Source organism: Mirounga angustirostris, unplaced genomic scaffold (genome assembly GCF_029215605.1).
Source record: "Mirounga angustirostris isolate CCGP_5_RB_7025 unplaced genomic scaffold, mMirAng1.0.hap1 SCAF_14, whole genome shotgun sequence".
Classification (NCBI taxonomy): Eukaryota; Metazoa; Chordata; class Mammalia; order Carnivora; family Phocidae; genus Mirounga; species Mirounga angustirostris.
The window spans coordinates 49,012,286-49,035,405 of NW_026991722.1; the positions used below are offsets into that span (position 1 = coordinate 49,012,286).

General features: G+C 36.6%; 1 protein-coding gene and 1 long non-coding RNA gene across 7 annotated transcripts in view; one reads left to right on the forward strand and one right to left on the reverse strand.

Moving 5' to 3' along the window:
* Window positions 1–23,120, reverse strand: part of GREB1L (GREB1 like retinoic acid receptor coactivator) — a 270,133-nt gene that overhangs the window by 94,056 nt on the left and 152,957 nt on the right. The window contains exon 8 of the mRNA XM_045886952.3: window positions 20,684–20,806. Within this exon, the coding sequence (XP_045742908.1) occupies window positions 20,684–20,806 (123 nt within the window). The remainder of the gene's footprint in view (window positions 1–20,683; window positions 20,807–23,120) is intronic.
* Window positions 1–23,120, forward strand: part of LOC123852717 (uncharacterized) — a 61,336-nt gene that overhangs the window by 17,258 nt on the left and 20,958 nt on the right. For 2 of the 6 annotated variants that reach the window (XR_006792988.3, XR_006792989.3), the window contains 2 exons: window positions 6,053–6,123; window positions 7,378–7,611. This is a non-coding gene — a long non-coding RNA (uncharacterized LOC123852717). Of the gene's footprint in view, window positions 1–6,052; window positions 6,124–7,377; window positions 7,612–7,833; window positions 7,960–13,965; window positions 14,072–23,120 lie in introns of those variants that run through there. The other 4 variants (XR_010407298.1, XR_010407296.1, XR_010407297.1 and 1 more) reach the window with 4 other exon arrangements.

Here is a 23,120-nt window from a genome sequence, read left to right on the forward strand (position 1 = left end):
CAGGATAGCTGGAAACATTTTGAAAAATAAGAGAAATGAGAGGAGTCTAGTATGATGATATAAGACTTACTATAAAACTTCAGTCAATAAGTGCATTAGTAGACAAAAAGAATAATAGAATAAAAAAGACAGTAAGAAATAGATGCAAATACACAAGAGAATTTAGTATAAGATAAAGGCAGCAGCTCAAAGCAGCAATGAAGATGAGCCATTCAATAAATTGTATTGAGGCAATTTGATATATAAGAAAAAAATTAAGATGGACCCACATCTTACACTAAATACCAAACAAAGTCAAATGGACTAAAGATACACACTTAAAAACTGAAGATATAGAAATAATAGGAAACAACACAGAAGAGTTAATTATCACTTTAAAATGGAAAAGGTCAAACTACTGTTCAAAACACAGAAGCCATGAGAAAAAGTTTTATATATTCAACTACACAAAAATTTAAGAAACCTGTATGACAAAACACACTATAACAAGCAAACAGTACCTAAAACACAACTGAAGTGGCCATATCAGAAAATATAGACTTTAAGACAAAAATTATTACTATAGAAAAGAAGGATATTTTATATTGATAAAAGAGTCAATCCACCAGGAAGACATAACAATTAAAAACATATATGCACCTAACAACAGAACCCCAGATTCATGAAGCAAAGACTGAAGAACTGAAGGGAGAAATAGGCAATTCAATAGTAATAGGTGGAGACTGTAATACTCCACTTTCAATAATGAATAGAGAAACTAGGGAGATGGATCAACAAGGAAACAAAAGACTTAAAACATTATAAATCAACTAGACTTACTGATATCAATAAAACATTCTTCTAACAAAAGCAGAATACAATCTTCTCAAGTGCACAGGGAATATTCTCTAGGATAGACAATCTGTTAGATGATAAAACAAGCCTCAATAAACTTAAAAGAAATGAAATCTTACAAATTACATTCTCTGACCTCAATGGGTTTAAATAAGCAATCAACAACAAAAGGAAATTTGAAAAATTCACAAATATGTGGAAATTAAACAACACACTCCTAAATAACCAATAGGTCAAAGAAGAAATCACAAGGGAAATTAGATATCACTTTAAGATAAATGAAAATGAAAACACAATGTATGGAAACTTATGAGATACTGTTAAAGTGTTCAGAGGGAAATTTATGGCTGTAAGTGCCTATATGAAAACAGAAGAAAGATCTCAAATAAATAATTAAACTCTACCTTAAAAAACTAGAAAAAGAGCAAACTAAATCCAAAATAAGCAGAAGAAAGGAAATAATAAAGACTACAGCAGAAATGAATGAATAGGGAATACAGAAACAATAGCAACAATCAACAAAACCAAGTTTGTTCTTTGAGTAGATTAATGAAATTAAACTTTTAGCTAGACTGCCCAAGAAAAAAAGAGAAAAGATGCAAATTACTAAAATAAAAAATGAACAAGAGGGCATCACTGGCAGCTTTACTTCTAAAAAAAGTTATGAAGGAATACTGTGAACAACTGTATGCCATTATTATGGACTGAATTGTGTCCATTCCCCACTACCCCACCCCAGCTTAGCAAAACTATTTTTAAGCCCTAATGCCTAGTACCTTAGAATGTGACAGTATTTGGAGATAGGGTCTTTAAAGAGGTAATTAAGGTTAAATGAGGTCATAAGTGTGGGGTGTTAATCTGACTGGTGTTTTGTTTTTTTTTAAAGATTTTTACTTACTCATTTGCAAGAGAGAGAGGACAGAAGGAGAGGGAGAGGGAGAAACAGATTCCCCACTGAGCAGAGAGCCTGACATGGGACTCGATCCCAACACCCTAACATCATGACCTGAGTTGAAGATAGATGCTTAACCGACTGAGCCACCCAGGTGCCCCTGACTGGTGTTCTCATACGAAGAGGAAGAGAGGGCACCTGGGTGGCTCAGTCGGTTAAGCGACTGCCTTTGGCTCAGGTCATGATCTCAGGGTCCTGGAATCGAGTCCCACATCGGGCTCCCTGCTCAGCGGGGAGCCTGCTTCTCCCTCTCCCTCTGCCTGCCACTCCCCCTGCTTGTGCTCTCTATCTCTCTGACAAATAAATAAATAAAATCTTAAAAAAAAAAAAAAAGAAGAAGAGGAAGAGAAACCAGGGAAGCGCGCACACAGAGGAAGGGCCGTGTGAAGGTATAGCAACACTTAGAGTGGGAAAAATATTTGCAACTCATATATTTGATAAAGGACTTTTATCCAGTACATATAAAGAACCCTTACAACTCAAAATAGAAAGATAAATAACGCAACTGAAAAATGGGCAAATGATTTCTATAGACATTTCTTCAAAGAAGATGTACAAATGACCAATAAGCACATGAAAAAATGCTCATCATTAGCCACTGGAGAAATACAAATCAAAACCACAATGAGATATTACTAAATGCCCACTAGAATGTCTAAAATTTTTAAAAAAGACAGACAACGAAGAGTGTTGGTGAGGATATGGAGAAATTGGAACCCTCACACATTGCTGGTAAGAATGTAAAATGGTACAGTCACTTGGGAAAATAGTTCCTCAAATGGATATATATAGTTATCATATGACCCAGCAATTCCATTCATAGGTATGAAATGAGAAATAAGTGAAAACATATTTCCACACAAAAATCTATACACAAATGTTCACAGCAGCATTATTCCAAATAGCCCCAAAGTGGAAACAACCCAAATGTCTATAAACTGATAAATGGATAAATAAAATGTGGTATATGCATAAAATGGGATTCTGTTCAGCAGTAAAAAGGAATGAAGTACTGCTATATACTACAACATGGATGAACCTTAAAAACAATATGCCAGATAAAAGAGACCAGTCACAAAAGGCCATATGTTGTATGATTCCACTTATATGAAATGCCAGAATAGATAAATTCATAGAAATAGAAAGTATATTTGTAGTTCCCAGGGGCTGGGAGCAGAGGGCTGAAATTGACAGTGACTGATAATGGATACACGGTTTCTCTTGGAGTGATGTGAATGTTCTGAAGTTTATGTGGTGATGGTTGCACAATTCTGTGAGTATACTAAAAAACATTAATTGTACACTTTTAATGCATAGATTGTAAGATATGTGAATTATATTTCAATAAAGCTGTTATTTTAAAAACACTAAAAGAAAAATTATAAACCAGGGATAATATTTATAACTCACTATTACACTATGTTCCTGTCAACAGAAGTCACTAAGAGAAAAGATTACTGTTGGAGATCCTTTGTTGCCCCATACCACTTTGGCCCATCTTTGATTTCAGCAGGAGCTATGGTGGACGGTTTTGTGTAAGGTCAGATTCCTAGGGGCAGCATCTTACTTCAAGCTCATATCTAGCTTCTTTGAGCTTTTTATCTCAGGGCCTTCTTCAAGGCCATCAAGATCTTAGCCCTGTGTGTGGTCCAAAAGTGTGAGGAAGTGTAACAACTCTGGGGCAGCCGTCAACTAATGCAGGACTAAGAATAAATGTCCTAGCTTTCCATTCTTTGGAAGGATAATTCTGGGAGGCATTCTGCATGCTTCTTAGAGAACCTGGTAGATTCAAGTCCTCCTGGTTAAAACACACTCTTTTTTGGCTTATTCCTGCTTGCAGAGCTCACTTCCCAAATAAACTACGCACGCCCAAATCCTTCCTTTGGGCTCTGATTCCAGCAGAACCCAAACTATGACAAACAAGTCAAGGTAAAGGAACTTAAGAGTTCATAGAAACAAGATGCAAATAGTTTTTAAACAAATGCAAAGATGCTCAATGTCAACAAGGAAAATGCAGATTAAAACTACACTCAGATATTATTTTTCACCTGTCAGATTGACAAAATCCAAAAGTTCAAAAATAAACTTTGTTAGTGACGCCTCTGTGGAAATACAAACTGACACACATCTTCTGGTAGAATTCTATGAAGAGTAATTTACAGCATTTATAGGAATTATAAATGAAGACATGTTTGATCCAGAAATTCCTGGGTATTTATGTACATGTGAGAAATAATACATGTGGAGGTTATTCATTGTTGCATTGTTTAAAAACAATATAAATGCCCATCAATAGGGCATAGGGTAAATAAATTATGGCACATGCACACAGTGTGACAGTATGCAACAGTAAAACATAATGAGGAAGGGTGCCTGGGTGGCTCAGTTGGTTAAGCGACTGCCTTCGGCTCAGGTCATGATCCTGGAGTCCCGGGATCGAGTCCCAAGTCGGGCTCCCTGCTCAGCAGGGAGTCTGCTTCTCTCTCTGACCCTCCCCCCTCTCATGCTCTCTCTCTATCTCATTCTCTCTCTCAAATAAATAAATAAAATCTTTAAAAAAAAAAAACATAATGAGGAAGCTCTTTATTGATTTGGCAAGATTTCTAAGAGATAACTATATGAAAAAGTGAAGTGCAGAAGATTATTATAAAATGCTGCCTTTGGAGTAAAAAAAAAATGTATAAAAATAAGAATCCACGCTTGTGCCTGCTTGAATAGATATAAAGAAAATTTAGAAAGACACATGAGAAACCAGTGACAGTGATTACCTGTTTGGTGGGGGCATGTAGAAACGAGGGGGAATGGAAAGAGAAACTTCACTGTGTATATATGAATACAGTGCATATTTATGTATGCATGTATATTTTCTAAAATGTAAATGTTTCAAAGCAGTGTAATAAGTGTTTTAAAAATATAGAAAATAGTTATGTGTCTACTGACAACTGGCATCAGAAGTACTTAATTGTACAAAGTGAGCATTTACTTCAGTATTAGATTACACAGTGATTTTATTTATTTATTTTTAAAGATTTTATTTATTTATTTGAGACAGAGAGAGAGCACAAGCGGGGAGAAGGATCAGAGGGAGAGGAAGAGGCTCTCCGATGAGCAGGGAGCCTGACGTGGGGCTGGATCCTAGGACCCTGGGATCATGACCTGAGCAGAAGGCAGACGCCCAACGACTGAGCCACCTAGGCGCCCCTATTTTGTAGTTTTACAGTTAAGTCTATGATTCACTTGAGTTATTTTTTCATGTGGTATGAGATGTAGATTGAAGTTCATGTTTATGCATATGGATATCCAATTGTTCCAGCACTATTTGTTGAGAAGGTTATCCTTTCTTTACTGCACTGCCTTTGCGCCTTTGTTAAATGAACATATATGCATGTGAATTTATTTCTAGACTTTCTATTCTGTTCAACTGATGTATCTGTATGTCTTTACACCAGTACCATGTTGTTTTGATTACTGCAGCTTTAAAATCATTCTTCAAATCAGGTAGTGTTAGTTTCCAATTTTATTCTTCTTTTTCAGAGTTGTTTTGGCTATTTTAAGTCATTTGCATTTCCATATGAATTTTAGAATTAGCTTGTCAACTTCTACCCAGAAAAAGCCTTTGGAGTTTTGGTTTGGATTGTGTTGAATCACAGGTCAATTTGGAGAGAACTGACATCTTTTTTTTTTTTTTTAAGATTATATTTATTTATTTGAGAGAGAGAGCACAAGACAGGGTAGGGTCAGAGGGAGAAGCAGATTCCCTGCCAAGCCTGGAGCCCAATGTGGCACTCGATCCCGGGACTCCGGGATCATGACCTGAGCTGAAGGCAGTCGCTTAACTAATTGAGCCACCCAGCGCCCAAGAGAACTGACATCTTAATAATGTTAGTTTTTCAACCCATGAACAAGAGATAGCTCTCCAATTTATTTAGGTCTTCTTTACTTCCTCTCAGCATTATATTCTAGTTTTCAGGCTATAGTTTTTTCACACCTTCCATCAGATTTATCCCTAAATATTTCATATTTTTATTATATGTAATATTATATGTTTATATGTATTATAAACGGTACTGTTATTTTAAAATTTTTAATTTCTGATAGCTTGTTGCCATATAGAAATATAATTGATATTTGTATATTGATCTTATATCCTGAATGTTGCTAAGCTTACTTATTAGTTCTAATAGCTTTTTTGTAGATTTCACTGAATTTACTACATAGATCACCTGTGGTCTATAAATAAAGACAGTTTTATGTCTTCCTTTCCAGTCTGGAGGCCTTTAATTCTTTTCCTTGCCTGACTACACTGCTAGAATCTGCAGCACAATTGGATAGAAGTGGTAAGAGCAGACATACCTGTCTTGTTCTGATCTTAGGTAGGCTCGCTGTGGGGTTTTTGTAGATGTTCATTATCAGGCTGAGGAAATTCCCTTTTTTTTCTAATTTGTTAAGAGTATCAGGAATAAATATTGGATTTTATCAATGTTTTTTTCCTGCATCTACTGAGATAATTATATGGTTTTATTTTTTAGTTTGTTAACATAGGAAACATTGATATTCAAATGTTAAACCAACCAAGCATTCCTGGGATAAACTCCACTTAGTCATGATGTATTATCCTTTTAACATATTATTGGATTTAATATACTAAAATTCTATTTAGAAATTTTTTTGTTTATGGGGTGCCTGCATGGATAAGTTAAGCATCAGGCTCTTGATTTTGGCTCAGGTCATGCTCTAAGAGTCATAAGATTGAGCCCCATGTTAAGCTCTGTGCTGGGCGTGGAGCATTTTTAAGATTCTCGCTCTCCCTTTCCCTCTGCTCCTCCCACACTCCCTCTCTGTCTCAAAAAAAATTTTTTTTAATTTATTTCATGAGGACATTGGCTTGAACTTTTCTTATAATGTCTTTGATTTTGGCATCAAAGCAATGCCAACTATAATGAGTTAGGAAAGTAGTCCATTTTCTTCTATTATTTGGACGAGTTCATGTAGAATTGGCATTATTTCTTGTTTAAATGTTTGGTGGAATCTACCACTGAAGATATTAACCACATTTTTAATGTATTTAAAAGACATAGCACTATTTAGGTTATATATATACATTTTTAAGATTTACTTATTTATTTGAGAGTGGGGAGCAGGGCAGAGGGAGAAAATCTCAAGCAGACTCCCCACTGAGCACGGAACCTGAGGTGGGGCTCCATCTCACAGCCCAAGAGATCACGACCTGAGCCAAAACCAAGAGTTGGACTCTTAACCAACTAAGCCGCCCAGGTGCCCCGGTTATCTATTTCTTATTTAAGTTCTTGTAATTTGTCTCTCAAGGAATTTGTTCATTTCATCTAAGCTCACAAATTTTTTGGTATAAAATGTTCCTCACGTTCTCTTATTATCCTTTTAATATCCTTTTAATATCATTCAAATAGATAATGATGTCACCTCTCTCAGTCCTAATACTAGTAATTTGGATTTTCTCTTTTTTTTTCTAATAGTGTGGATAGAGGTTTATCAATTTTATTGACTTTTTCAAAGAACTAGTTTCTAGTTTTGTTAATTTTTTTCTATTGTTTTTCTTTTTTTTTTTTTTTCAGGTTCCGCCAGACAGCATTTATTACACCGGGAAAGCAACACTAGGCACTAGATCTTGCAAAATATGCTCTGACCAACTCTATAAACTCTCTGAAATTAAAAATGCGTAACCACTGGAAAGTTTTTAATGAACAAAAAAGGTAAATACAAACTTTCATATGCAAAATAGATCATTGTACAACTGGCAGCCTCAGAGCCAAGTACTAAATTTTCTTCCAAATTTCAGTGGGGATGGAATGGGGGGGGGGGGACGTAAATCCTAACGAGTACAAAACTTAATTTCGGTTTTATATATAGAAAAGTGTTTTTTTTTTTTAATTTCACTGATTGCCACTTTGATCTTTATTATTTCCCTTCTTCTGATTACTTTGGTGTTAACTTTCTTTTTCCTAGTTTCTTAAGGTGGAAGCTGAGCTCATTGAGTCAAGATCTTTCTTCTTTTTTTTTTTTTCTTAAAGATTTTTTACTTATTCATTTGAGAAAGACACTGAGTGAGCAAAAGCACGAGGAGCGGGGAGGGTCAAAGGGAGAGGAAGAAGCAGACTCCCTGCTGAGCCTGAGGCAGGGCTGGATCCCAGGACCCCAGGATCATGACCTGAGTCGAAGGCAGGCGCTTAACTGACTGAGCCACCCAGGTGCCCCCAAGATCCTTCTTGTTTTCTAAAGTAGGTTTTAGTGCTATAAATTTCCCTCAAAATACTGCTTTAATGGAATCCCCAAAATTTTATTTGCTTTTGCATTTCCATTCAGTTCAAAATATTGCTATTTTCCTTTCCGGTTTCTCTTTTGATCCATGGATTATTTAGAAGTGTATTATTTAGTTTCCAAATATTTGGAGATTTTCCAGAGATCTTTCAGTTATTGATTTCTTTTTTTTTTATATATTTTTTATTATGTTAATCACTATACATTACATCATTAGTTTTTGATGTAGTGTTCCATGATTCATTGTTTGCGTATAACACCCAGTGCTCCATGCAGTACGTGCCCTCTTTCATACCCATCACCAGGCTAACCCATCCAGTTATTGATTTCTAATATAATTACATTTTAGGTAAAGAACATACTTTGTATTATTTGAATCCTTTCAAATGTATTAAGACTTGTTTTATGAGCTTTTGCACAACAAAGGAAACCCTCAACAAAACAAAAGGACAATCTACTAAATAGGAGAAGATATTTGCAAATAATATATCCAATAAGGGGCTAATCTCCAAAATATATAAAGAACTCATACAACTCAACACCAAAAAAACAAACAATCCAATTTAAAAAATGGACAGAGTACCCAAATAGACATTTTTCCAGAGAAAACATAGAGATGGCCAACAGACACATGAAAAGATGTTCAACATCACTAATCACCAGGGAAATGCAAATCAAAACCACAACTAGACCTTTCAGCATGGCTAAAATAAAAAAGACAAGTGTTGGTGAGGATGTGCAAAAAAAGAAACCCTCACATTCACTGTTGGTAGGAATGTAAATTGGTGCAGCCACTGTGGAAAACAGTATGAAGGTTCTTCAAAAAATTAAAATTAGAAATACCAACCATATGAGCCAGTAATTCCACTACTGGGTATTTTCTCAAAGAAAATAAAAACACTAATTTTAAAAGATATATGTACCCCTCTGTTTACTGCAGGTTTATTTACAATAGCCAAGATACGGAAGCAACCCAAGTGTCCATCCATAGATGAATGGATAAGGAAGATGTAGTGTGTGTGTGCGTGTGTGTGTGTGTGTGTATGAATACACAACGGAATATTATGCAGCCATAAAACCAATGATATCATGCCATTTGAGACAACGTGGATGGACCTAGAGGGTATTATGCTAAGTGAAATAAGACTGACTGACAAAGACAAATACTATATGATTTCACTCATAAGTGGAATCTGAAAAACAACAACAAAAACAAATGAGTAAACAAAGTAGAATCAGACCTATAAATACAGAAGACAGACTGATGATTGCCAGAGGAGGTGATGGAGGGCTGGGCAAACTGGGTGAAGAGGAGGCTTCTAGTTATGGAATGAATAAGTCATGGGAATAAAAGGTACAGCATAAAGAATATAGTCAATAATACTATAATAGCAATGTATTAGGACAAATGGTAGCTACACTTGTGGTGAACATAGCATAATGTATAAACCTGTTGGACCACTGTATTGTATATATTAGCCACTCAAGCTTTTTTTTTTTATTTTAAAGATTTTAATTATTTATTTGACAGAGAGAGACAGCAAGAGAGGGAACACAAGCAGGGGGAGTGGGAGAGGGAGAAGCAGTAGGTTTATAATTTTCATCAAGTTTGGAAAGTTTTGGCCATTATTTCTTCAAATATTTTTTGTCTCCCACACCCCCACCTCTTCAGGCACTCCACTTATCAGTATATTAGGTTGGCTGTAGTTGTCCCACAGCTCACTGATGCTCTTTTTATTTTTTTCCTTCCCATGCTTCATTGTAGTTTCTATTATTATGCCTTCAAGCTACTAATCTTTTCTTCTGCAATGACTAATCAATTGTTAATCCCAATCAGTGTATTTTTCATTACAAACACTGTACTTTTCATCTCTAGAAGTTTGATTTGGATCTTTTTTTTTAATTGATCCTATTTTTATTTTTTTATTACTTATTTATTTTTAATTTTATTTATTTATTCATGAGAGACAGAGAGAGAGAGAGAGAGAGAGAGAGGCAGAGGGAGAAGCAGGCTCCCAAGGAGCAGGAAGCCCGATGCGGGACTCGATCCCAGGACCCTGAGATCATGACCTGAGCCGAAGGCAGACGCTTAACCATCTGAGCCACTCAGGTGCCCTACTTATTTATTTTTAAATAATCTCTACACCAAATGTGGGGCTCAAACTCACAATCCCAAGATCAAGAGTTGCATGTTCTTCCAACTGAGCCAGCCAGGTGTCCCTGGATCCTTTTTATATCTTACATGTCTCCTTAACTTTTTGAACATATGAGATATAGTCATAATAACTGTTTTGATGTCCTTCTCTGCTAATTCTAACATCTGTGTCAGTTCTTGGTTGGTTTGGTTAATTAGTCTCCTCAGTATTAGCTGTGTTTTCTTGCCTCTTTGCATGCCTGGTAATCTCTGCTTGGATGTCAGGCATTATTAATGTTCTCTTGTTGGATGTCGGATTATTTTTTGTATTCCTATAAATATTCTTGAGCTTGGTCCTGGAACACAGTTAAATTACTTGAAAACCATTTGATCCTTTGGTGTTTTATTTTTTGGTATTTTTAGGCAGGTCTGGAGCAGTATTCAGTCTAGAATGAAGTATTCTCCCTTACTGAGATAAGACTTTCCTAAATACTCTATCCAATGCCTGATGAACTATCAGGTTTTCCTCTAGCTGGTGGGAACAGTCCCTGTTCCTGGTCCTGTGAGAATGCTGAGCACTGTTTCCTCTCATCCTGTTGGATGGTACTTTTTACCAGCCTTGAGTAGTTTTCTTACATGTATGCATCAGTCAGTGCTGTGTTCAACATTTGAGGGGACCCTCTGCACATTCTGTCTGTTCAGTTCTCTCTTTTCTGGTCCTTGGTCCTATGAACTCTGTCTATTTTGGTGTCCCTGTACTCTCAGGGAGAGTTCCTTCTATGGGGTACTCTCCCACAGTTCCCCTTCCTTGTCTGGAATGGTCTGGAAACTCAAAGCACTGAGCTGAGGTGATGGAAAGACTCAGATTATTTGTTTCCCATCTCTCAGGCATCACTGTTTTTTTGTTGTCTGACATAAAGTTTCTTAAAAGTCATTTTTCATGTATTTTTGTTTCTTTGTTTTTCTTAGTTATTTCAGGTAGGAGGGCAAATTCAGTCCCTTTTTACTCATTTTGGCCAGAAGCAAATGTTAAGTTGGTCTGCTATTGATTTTTCAACCTAGGTTCTCCCCCTCTTCTTTTCCTGCACCTTCTGTACTTAAAGTCTGAGACATGAACATTTTACAGAATTCTACATAGAGATCAGTATCATCTTTATATTCCTGATCCTAGTACTCAGTAATTGACCAATAAAATTGTCAGTAGTGAGAAGAGAAAGTTCAAATTCTGGTTCTGTTGCCTTCTAGCTGTATCTTGGACTTGACTATGCTAAGTACTGGCCCTTTTTCCTACACATGCATAGAACGCTGAAGAGAGATCAGGAAAAGCAGATTATTTTCTACTGAGCTATAAATTTGGCTTAATCCTGAGAATTTTTAAATGTTTATGAAAAATATAACATAAAAAATTGAAAAATAGGAACAAACATGCTAAAAATCTCACTTCTACAAACCATGGTTTGTTTTTTTTTCTGTCAGTATATACCCTTCTACGTTTTATCTGCATCATACTTTGAACATGATATAACAAAAATACACTTTAATATTACTTTTTTAAAGATTTTATTTATTTCCTTGAGAGAGAGAGAGAACAAGCAGGGAGGAAGAGCAGAGGGAGAGAGAGAAAGAGAGAAGCAGACTCCCTGCTGAGGAGGGAACCTGATGTGGGGCTCAATTTCAGGACCTGGAGATCGTCACCTGAGCCGAAGGCAGTCACTTAACTGACTGAGCCACCCAGGCACCTCCTTACGTTTTTTACTTAATATGATTACATTCTATATGGCTGCATAGTGCCATAATTATCTTTTTTTAACATCTTTGTCATGCAAGCATGCTATGATTTATTCAGTTGTTTCTCTACTAAGGTAACTTCTCCTTTTTTAGTTAATATAAAGAATAACTTCAGTGACTATCTTGACTTTCCTTTTAGGTTATTTTCTTGGCTAATCACCTAAAGTGAGATTACTAGAGTAAAGGATATAGTTTTAATGTTCTTGTTACATATTACCAAATAGTTTCTTGAAAGATTGTGCCACTGTTCACCTCTACCAGCCTGGCTGAGAGTGTCAGTCTTAACATATCCTTGTTGGCAAGGATATTATCACTTAAAATGAAATGTGGCTAACATAATTAGTGAAAATTACTTTTCATTTTTATTACTTAGTTTCTTCATTTCTACAAAGTGGGCCATATTCCTTATACCTGCTAAATAGTGGCTTTTTTTTTTCTGTAGGGGAGGAAGAGAGGTCTCACAAACATTCGTGGCCCTGCCTTGGAAGGGTATAATCACTGGTTTTCTTTTCCCTCCCTCCCCTGCATTCATTCATCAAATGTTTATTGAGCCTTTTCAGCAGGACAGGTACTATGCTAGACTCTGGGGACAGAATTTGGAGAAGGCGGCAAAGCCACAACCCCTGCCCAAGACAGAGCCTACATTCTCTATGTCTGATTGGTAGTAGGCAAATCTGCTGGCCAGTGTTCCCACCACATTTGGAAAAAGCAGACTTTGTTTCGGCAAAGCATTAACTTGAATATTTACAAGGAACTAAGTTTAGAAAAACCTGCCAGAGGAACTTTTGATTATACTGAACTCAAGGAAGTTCAACAGCTAAAGAAAGACAAATCTAAAGGGGAAAGGGACAAACATAGCTACATTTTAGGGACAGTTAGATGATACATTCTAATAGAAACTGCTTTCTAAATGGCTGTCACCAGGGACAAAGAAGTTTTACTGGGAGAGAAAGGAGGGTAATGGAGACAAAATAAGAAAACTGTGTGAGCAAGGCAGGCATCATGAAGTATTATGATGGCAGCATGAGAGCTCTGAACTCTTAGAAAGCAAAGGAAAGGACGCGAAGAGTTTGCAGGCAAGGAAAAAAGATTGAGCATGTAGAGATTTTTATTAGGGTTAGTTCTGCCTCCTCCCCTCCTGGAGACCAAAGTCAGCTGTGAGGCTCCACACTCTAGCTCTACCACTATAGCAATAACTCACCACAGCGGGAAACATAAAAACTCAAAAGAATGAAGATACTATTATTTATTATACCATAGTATCCCTGGCCTGTACCACCTACTCTCAAAGTGTGAGGACTGCATACATTACATGTATGTAGTCTGAGTGGATAAATCCACCTTTTTTCCCTATTGAGATCAAAATACAAAAAAGACTATGTGAAATATTTATGTATTGTTTAAGGAATAATTACAAAGCAAATACCTATGCAACCAACCACCATCCAAGTCAAGGAAAATGACAAAATGAAATACTCCCAGCAGCCAGTACCCTCCTTTGTGTTCTTCCCCATCCCTTCACTCTCCCTTCCCTCAGAAGTAAACATTGGTCTATGTATGTATTTTTTTTTAAAGATTTTTAAAATTTATTTATTTGAAAGAGATAGTGACAGAGATAGCAAAAGAAAGCACAAGCAGGGAGGAGATGGAGAAGCAGGCTCCCCCTGAGCAGGGAACCCGACGTGGGGCTCGATCCCAGAACCCTGAGATCATGAGTCCTGGGATCATGACTGGAGCCGAAGGCAGACACCAACTGAGCCACACAGGAGCCCCCATATTCCTAAAATGATTTACTTTTGCCTGGTTTTGAACATAATAAAAATGAAATCATAATGGATGAGTTCTTTTGTAAATGGCTTTTTTGCTCAACATGATGTTTCTAAGATTCCTCTATTGTGCTGTATGTAGGTACTGTTCGTTCCCATTGCCAAACGATATTTCTTTCTTTTTTTTTTTTTTTAAGATTTTATTCATTTATTTGACAGAGAGAGACCAGCCGAGAGAGGGAACACAAGCAGGGGGAGAGGGAGAAGCAGGCTTTCCACCCGAGCAGGGAGCCTGACGCGGGGCTCAATCCCAGGACCCTGGGATCAAGACCTGAGCTGAAGGCAGACGCTTAACGACTGAGCCACCCAGGCACCCCAATGATATTTCATTATATAAATGTATCACAACTTACTTATCCATTCTATTGTTGATGAACATTGAGTTGTGTCCACTTTGAGCCAATTGTGAAGAACACTGCTATGAACAGTCTTGTATGTATCTCTTGGTACACACATGTAAGTTTATGGAGTAGAATAGCTGAAGCATAGGATATGCACATTTTCTACTTGGCTATATGTTGCAAATGACCTGCTAGGTGGTGGCATCAATTAACACTCCTACTATCAGCAGTGTTCTTGTTGCTTGAAAACTTTGCCAAGATTTACTACTGTTATACTTGAGCTTATTGTCAATTTGGTGTGTGTTTAACGGTATCTCATTGTACTTTTAAAGTAATTTCCCTATTTACTGAAGTGGTTAATCATCTTTCCATGTAATTTTTGGCCCCTTGTATTTTGTCTCTTGCAAAGTCCTTGCTCATTTTTTCTGTTAATGTGTCTTTTTCTTATTGAAAAAGGCATTCTTTTTCATAGGCATTCTTAATATGCTCTTCCTACTCATCCTTTGTCAGTTTTATGTGTTACATGGCTTCTCCTAGTTTATGACTTGATTTTTCACTCTCTTCATAGTGCCTTTTAATAATCAGAAGGTATAATTTTAGTGTAGTGAAATAGTCTTTTCCTTTATGTACAGCACTTTTTGTCACTACCTTTAAGACATCTACAATATCTAAGATATTCTACAATATTTTCTAAAAGTTTGATAGTTTTGCCTTTCACATTTAGATCTTCCAACTACCTGGAACTGATTTTGTGTAGATTGTGAAATAGGGGTCCAGTTTTGTTTTTTTTTTTTTCCACATAGGATATCCGATTTCTGAGCACCATTTATTGAAAGAAAATGTCCACTGATCTACAAGTCATCTCTATTAAGGATGAAATACCCGTATGTTATGTGAATCTGCTTTTTGGAATTTCTACTCTGTTCTGCAGCTCTGTGTCTCTTCCTGTGCCAGGTCCACTCTGTTTTTATTAGTAAAGGTTCATGAGCTCGATGCATTATAGGGCAAGTCCTTTCATATTGTTTTTGGTTCTTTAATACACAAGATTAAGATAGGGCTTATGCTCCTTTAGACCTACCGTGGCTCACAGAAATGAAAAGCCCATTTCATGGACAATACTGTCTCCAATAATAGGTCCAATTTCCCCCTTAGGCACAGAAGGCACAGTGCCTTGGGTCTATAATATTTTTAGGGGCTCAAGAAAATATTTTAATTTATTTTAAAATCAAAAGAAAACAATGAACTTTTGGTTGAAGAAAGTATTTTAACATATAATACTAAATATTCATTTTTATATCAACACAGTCATAAAACATATTTTTAAGTACTTTTCTAGGGAGAAAGGGTAGGCAAATGTGCCCAGGGCTCATAAAGTGGCCCTGCCTGATAGTGTTCTTAAAAATTATCCTATTAGTAATAAAGGCAGAACTTAGGTGGTACATCTCTATCCTGCCAAATAGGCTAGGGCATAAAAACATGTTTCCTCCTAATGGTAGATGAGCATATCATCTTCATTTGGAAAAATTGTACACACCAGTAAATTAATAATCCCCCAAATGCTAACTTTAAATTTGAATAAAAATGGAATACAAATAATATTTATTTTCAGGTATTTGCCAGGTACTAGGTGGTACAGGGATAAACAAATGAACATAGAGCTTCTAGCATATAAGAGAAATACAGACAGTTAACAATTATAATTGGGAGGAATGTCACACAAATAGAAGTATGGTAGCAAGGCTGAGTTAATCCTTAGTTGCAAAATAGGTGGTTTTTTTGGTTTATTGAATGAGGAAACCAAGGCACAGAAGTGATTTATCCTAAGAATCAATGAATATATTCAGATGTAATATTTGAATACCAGGACTTTGACTCCAAACCATGTGCTGTTTACCATTTCACAGTAAAGAGTCAATAAATTAGAGTGTATTGCACTGAATAAGAAATAGAAATAGAATAGAAACCAAAGGGTTTCTTCTTTCTCTATTTAATCTTTTTTTCCCATACCTTTATTTAGGTATATTTTACAAATTGTAACATTTACCCATCTCAAATGTATACTTCAATGATTTTTAGCAACTTACCAAGTGGTGCAACCCCCATGATAAATCAGTTTTAGAACATTTTCATCCCCCCCATAAGAACCCAAATTTCCATTTTCAGTTAATTTCTATTCCCACCCCCTGGTCTAGGCAACCACTAATCTATTTCCTGTGTCTATAATTTGCCTTTTCTGGATATTTCATATAAACAAAATCATACAGTGTAAGGTCTCTTTTGTCTGGTTTCTTTCACTTAGCATAGTGATTTTGAGGTTCATCCATGATTTAGCATGTGTCAGTAGTTTGTTCTTTATTATTGCTGAATGGTATTCCATTATATGGATACATCACATTTTTGTCTATCCGTTCATGAGCTGACTGACATTTGGTTGTTTCCAAATTTCAACTATGACCAATAATGCTGCTAAGAACATTTGCATGCAACTTTTTGTGATGACGTGTCTTCACTTCTTAGATATTCAGGTGGAACAGCAGGGTTACCTAGTAGTTTATATTTAACTTTTGAGAATCTGCCAAACTGTATTCTAAAGTGGCTGCCACATTCTATGTTCCTACCAGCAATGTATGAGGGTTCCAATTTCTCCACATCCACAGACTTACTGCCATCTGTCTTTTTGATTATAGTCATTCTAGCAGGTGTGAAGTGGTATCTCATTTTGGTTTTGATTTGCATTTCCCTAATGACTAATGATGTTGAACATCTGTTCATGTGCTTATTAGCCATTTGTACATATTCTTTAAAGAAGTGTCTATTCCAAATCCTTTGCCCATATTTTGACTGTATTGTCATCTTATTACTGGGTTGTAAGAGTTCTTTGTAAATTCTGGATACAAATTCTTCATTAAATATGTATTTCACACAATTTTTCCCATTCTGTTACTTGTCTTTTCATTTTCTTGATGTTGTCTTTTTAACTGTAAAAATCCTGAATTTTAATGAGGTCCATTTTATCCATTTTTCCAGAAATAAATCCTTATATTTATAATCAATTGATTTTTTCAAAGATTTTATTTATTTATTTGAGAGAGAGGGAGTGAGAGAGAGGGAGAGAAGGGGAGAAAGAATCTGAAGCAGACTCTGCACTGAGCACAGAGTCGGACACAGTGCTTAATCCCACAGCTTAGATCATGACCTAAGCTGAGACCAGGAGTCGGACACTTAACTGACTGAGCCACCCAGGTGTCCCTATAGTCAACTGATTTTTGACAAATACAATTCACTGACAAAAAAATAGTCAGTTCAAAGATGGTGCAGGAACAACTGGATTCCACATGCAAAAAACGATGAACTTAGATGGTCACCTCACACCATACACAGAAATTAACTCAAAATGGCTCATAGGCTTTAATGTAAGAGATAAAACAATAAAACTTTCAGAAGAAAACAGGAAAGAGAAACTCAAGATCTTTGGTTAGGCAAAGATTTTTTCATCGATTCTTGAATTCTTGTCCTGATCAAACACAATACATGTACATACATGTGTGTTTGTTATGTGGTATGTGTGCATGGTGTAGGTAGGTAACTATATAGCCACCTTTAGTCAAAATGATAAACTATTTTACTGAGACTGTTGACTAAAATTTGAATTATCAATGACATAAATATGTTGAAAACAATATGCAAAGGAAAAGCGGTGAGCCAGCCAGAACAGAAAATCCAGACCTTGGCAGGTAGCATTCAAGACAAAGATGTGTAAATAGTAAATTAATCCCTTCTTCAAATACTATGCAACATGCCTACCTACATTTCAGGCTAAGAAATGTTGATTACAGGAAGTCAGTGATCGCTGATTAAGAAGACCATCTCCTACAGAAGGATGAATCTCTATCAGCTACGGAGATGCTGCAAACTCTAATGTTTGCAATGATTTCGTAACACTAACATGAAATTCTTAAAGCCTATTCTTTCAACACGTGTAGGAAGAAAGAAATTATTGTTGAAGACTCATAAAGATAATTCATCAAGAGAAAAGTTTTAGATACAAAGCCTCACTTTAAAGGTACTTTCTTCACAACACGTGCCTTCCTTAATACCCATCACCTGTGTTGTCATGAGCACTGGGTGTAACAGGCAAATAATGAATCGTTGAACACTACATCAAAAACTAATGATGTACTATTGTTGGCTAACTGAACATAATAAAAAATAAAATAAGTAAATTTCCATTAAAAAGGGTACTTTCTTCTATTAAATTCTATGGATTGCACTTAAAATTGTCTTTTACAAAAAGATTTTATTTATTTATTTGACAGAGAGAGAGAGCACAAGCAGGGGGAGCGGCAGGCAGAGGGAGAGGGAGAAGCAGGCTCCCCACCGAGCAAGGAGCCCGATGTGGGGCTCGATCCCAGAACCCTGGGATCATGACCAGAGCTGAAGGCAGACACTTAACCGACTGAGCAACCCAGGTATCCCTGTCTCTTTTTTTTTAAGACTTTATTTATTCATTTTGAGAGAGAGTGTGTGCACGAGCAGGGAGGGAGGGGGAGAGGGAGAAGCAGACTCCCCGCTGAGCAGGGAGCCCGATGAGGGACTTGATTCCAGAACCCTGGGATCATGACCTGAGCCGAAGGCAGATGCCTAACCGACTGGGTCACCCAGGCACCAGCACTTAAAAATTGTTAATAGCTAATTTCATATTCAAATAACCACTTTCACCTCTACAAGGGATACACAAGAATATGGACATAAATCTTGGCCACCTGCGTTCACTGTGAGTCAGTCAGTGCTTTGTCTGTGTCTTTCCATGGCAATTGATGGAGGCTTTGCTAAAGCCTGAATCTTGATTTCCTCTATTTCAGAGCAATACTGTTTTCAAAATATATTTTCTAATATAATTAAAACTGCATTACTGCTTATTAACATTTTAATATATTTTCATTATTTTCAGGTACAGCTGGTTATTTATATATCTAACTGTCCCTTTTAGGAAAAGTAACATGTTTCATTGTGCTTTTATCCCCTGTACGAGTGGTTTTTAAATCATTGGAGCCATTGGTCAAATGTTGGAACCCTGCCTTCCAGCATCTGACAAGGGTTTTAGAACACAGTAAATGCTTCATATGTTTTGTAATAAAGTAAATATTCACTTTTTATGTAGTTTTAAAATCACATTTCCCTAGCCCCAAGGTCTAATGGAAGAAAATATACAATGAAATCACCCAAATTATTAAACTAATATTCTAGGAGAGACATATAGGTTTATCATTATTGTAATGAAATGTAACTGTAATGAATGCTAATTAATGTTTCAATGCCATGAGCCAAGTGCCAACTTTTTTTTTCTTGAATACCTAGTAACACGATGTTCTCTCATTTTAAAGAGATATGCTCTTTCCTCTTAGATAAGAGCCTCTATCTAAATCTCTCAGACAATTTAAAAATCAGACTTTTAAAATCCCGGATGAAGTAGACTTAGCTGAATGCAGACACACAGCAAGAAGAGCCCCAGATAAAGTTAGCCTTTTTTATCATAGCTATGGTTGCTAACATTTTCTAATAACTACTTATTTCTTGAAAATAAATAGAAACAGTTTATCAGCTCATCAGAATTTCACATGAATCTGAAAGAGGAATGCTAAGTAGTGAAATAAATGAAGACAGCCTTTTTTAACTTGCGGTTAAGAGGACACTGGCAAAGCACATATACTGTGAAGTGTGCATATCAGATAAGTAAAATGGGCACTTAACAAAAAAACAAGTGAACTGAAAAACAATTCACAAATTCTTTTAAAATACTTTCCTTCTTGCCTAAGATATAACCTAGACTGGTTCTAAATAATTTTCTCAAATACTATCTGCAGTGATCTTTTCAGTTACAGCCCCTCCAGCCCTTCAGCCACCTGGAAACATCCAGTCCCACCTGGAGCCTTATCCTGCCCTCAGGGCGTGGACCAGTGCAGTCCTTACACTGGAGGAATTTTTAGAAGCCTTAGACTAGCAACTTATCTGCTCAGTATCAGAGTGGCCATTTTGCTGATGCTACTCTAATACTGTAACCTAGTTTCAGACTAAAATTTTATCTGGTTATTTGTAACCAAGCCTCTATCTTGAACCACTAGAAACTCAATCCTGGATTCTTCCGTTGTGATCCTTAGTCCTACCTTGGGACCTTACTTAGTATCCTAGTTGGGGCAACATTCCCTGTAATGTTCTGTGGGCTTAGTTTAGAGCCCTACCCTGGAACTCTAGTCTTCATGAGTTATGTCCCCAGTATATGCCACCTGATAGCTATGACACAGACCCTCCTCATGTCTGGATTTCTACCTGTTGCCCACCGTCAGACTCTTCCAGAGACAGGCCCTGTGCCTGAGCTAAATTTCTTACTCTAATAGTAATGCAGGTAATACCTCTGTTTTAAAATATTTCTATTCAAACCAGTCCACAGTAAGTTTTAAATGTGTCACTAAATATACATTTGCTGCTTGAAATTCCAAAAGAAAATATCCCATACCTGTCTGAATGAATCCTGATTTGTATCCATTAGTTGTGCCATTTTCCGGAGTCACAGTTGATGATACTGAAGAGTTTGGTTTCATAGAGTGGCAAGTAGCAGAGGATTGTCGGCTTCTACATTCTGGGAAGGAGTAAGAATCATATTATGGGAGGAGACCAATACTCTGTTAACACAGGTGATGGGAACACAGTCCATAAAATCTCTAAAATAAACTGCTCCTCCTTAAATGGCAACCATGTTCCTTATCAGAGGTCTCCCTCCTCAAATTCTGACTCCAAGAGAATGTTCAAGATGGTGAATTCACTTTGTCTTCCTAAGGCCAGATGTCATGTTTAGAAAGAAAAAAAAAAAGATCAGACTTTTGTTCTTCACAGATTAGTTACCAGGGGAAAAATTACTCATAACCAATATAATCATGCTAGTTTTGTGGGTAAGACTGAGGCTAAAATATCAGTAATTTATAAAAAAAAAACAACAATAAACTTTCAAATGCCAGTTAACCTCCTGTCAGGACCGATTTAAGTGTGGAACAGGAACCTAGAATCCATGTAGACTGTTTTCAACATTCTCACCTCGACTTTAACTTATGTCCAAAAGCTGAAGCAAAGAAAAAAATTTATAGGTAGAAGAGAAAAATTAAAAATGCTCAAATTCTTAATATTCTTACTTTTTTTTTAAAAAAAGATTTTATTTATTTATGAGAGAGAGAATGAGAGAGAGAGAGACAATATGAGAGGGGGGAGGGTCAGAGGGAGAAGCAGACTCCCCGCCGAGCAGGGAGCCCGATGCGGGACTCGAACCGGGGACTCCAGGATCATGACCTGAGCTGAAGGCAGTGGCTTAACCAACTGAGCCACCTAGGTGCCCCTATTCTTACTTTTTATTAAAGGAAATAGATACATAATATTCAAGGTGATTTCTGATCATGCAACACCAGGCTTCATTTTAGGTAAGCCAATATTAATGGAGCTCTCCTGTAATACTTTAAATAATATTTTGGGGCGCCTGGGTGGCTCAGTCGTTAAGCGTCTGCCTTCGGCTCAGGTCATGATCCTGGGGTCCTGGGATCGAGTCCTGCATCGGGCTCCCTGCTCCGTGGGAAGCCTGTTTCTCCCTCTCCCCCTGCTTGTGATCCTGCTCTCGCTGTGTCTCTCTCTGTCAAATAAATAAATAAAATCTTTAAAAAAAAAAATTTTTTTTTTGAACTGAGTCAGTTAGATAGCAAATACTATGACACCCTGTGGGGCTGTACCTTCCAACTAAATTATACTACATGTTATACTTTATTAGACTTAATTTAAAGGTAGCATGTGAAAAAGAAACATAAATGGTTGCAAATTACAGTTAATTAGAGAGGGTCCTTTAGAGAGTTTCCAAGTTTATCAGATATGTGCGAGGGCTGGAAGCAGTTTTCTATAACCTTCAGTGCTAGGACCTTCCTTGCAGAGTTACTGTACTTTGGCCTAAAAGGATATCTCCACATTATGTGTATTATATGCATATATTTATATTATATATCTGCATATCTGTATATATAGATACATACACATACACAATTCTAATTCTAAAATAGCAACTGCTATAAATGTGAGGCCTCAGATGCCTGGCTGGCTCAGCTGGTAGAGCATGCGACTCTTGCTCTCAGGGTTGTGTGTTCAAGCCCCATGTTGGTTGTAGAGATTACTTAATAAAATCTTTTAGGGGCACCAGGATAGTTCAGTTGGTTAAGCGTCCAACTCTTGGCTTCCGTTCAGCTCATGATCTCGGGGTTGTGGGACTGAGCCCCAAGTTGGCTCTGTGCTTAGCGGGGAATCAGCATCTCTCCCTCTGCCTTCCCCCTCCCCCCATCCCACTCACACATGCTCTCTCTTTTAAATAAATAAATAAATCTTTTTAAAAAACTATAAAAAATAAATAAAATCTTAAAAATATTTTTTTTAAATGTGAGGCTTCAAAAGCCACTCAGAATTACTGTACCTGGCTCGGAACATGCAGCCATTTCCTAAGGAATTATATAATGTCATTTCAAATGCAACCAAGTGTAATTACAGTAGAAGACTTAGAGGAAAATCTGCAGTTGTAATTTGGGATTTATTGTGCTATTTCTCATAGTCAGGCCAAAATCTTGCTCAGACAACAAATGGAAACATTAAAGACAATTATTACATCGCCTTTAATAATATTAGTAATTAAGAAAAATCTCAGCATCTAAGTAACTGCTCAAAAATTAAGGATTAGATATTCCATTGCATTAGAACAATGAATAGAATTTGTGGCAAATCCTATCAATCACATGAAGATGTGAGGTTTCAACTGGATTCAGTTCTATAAATAAGTTAATTGAGTTCTTCTTAACTTAAAAAAAACACGAAACTTTGCCAACTTAATAGTGCATTTCCCCAGGTCTTGTGAAGAAAGCATTATTTGTTCTAAA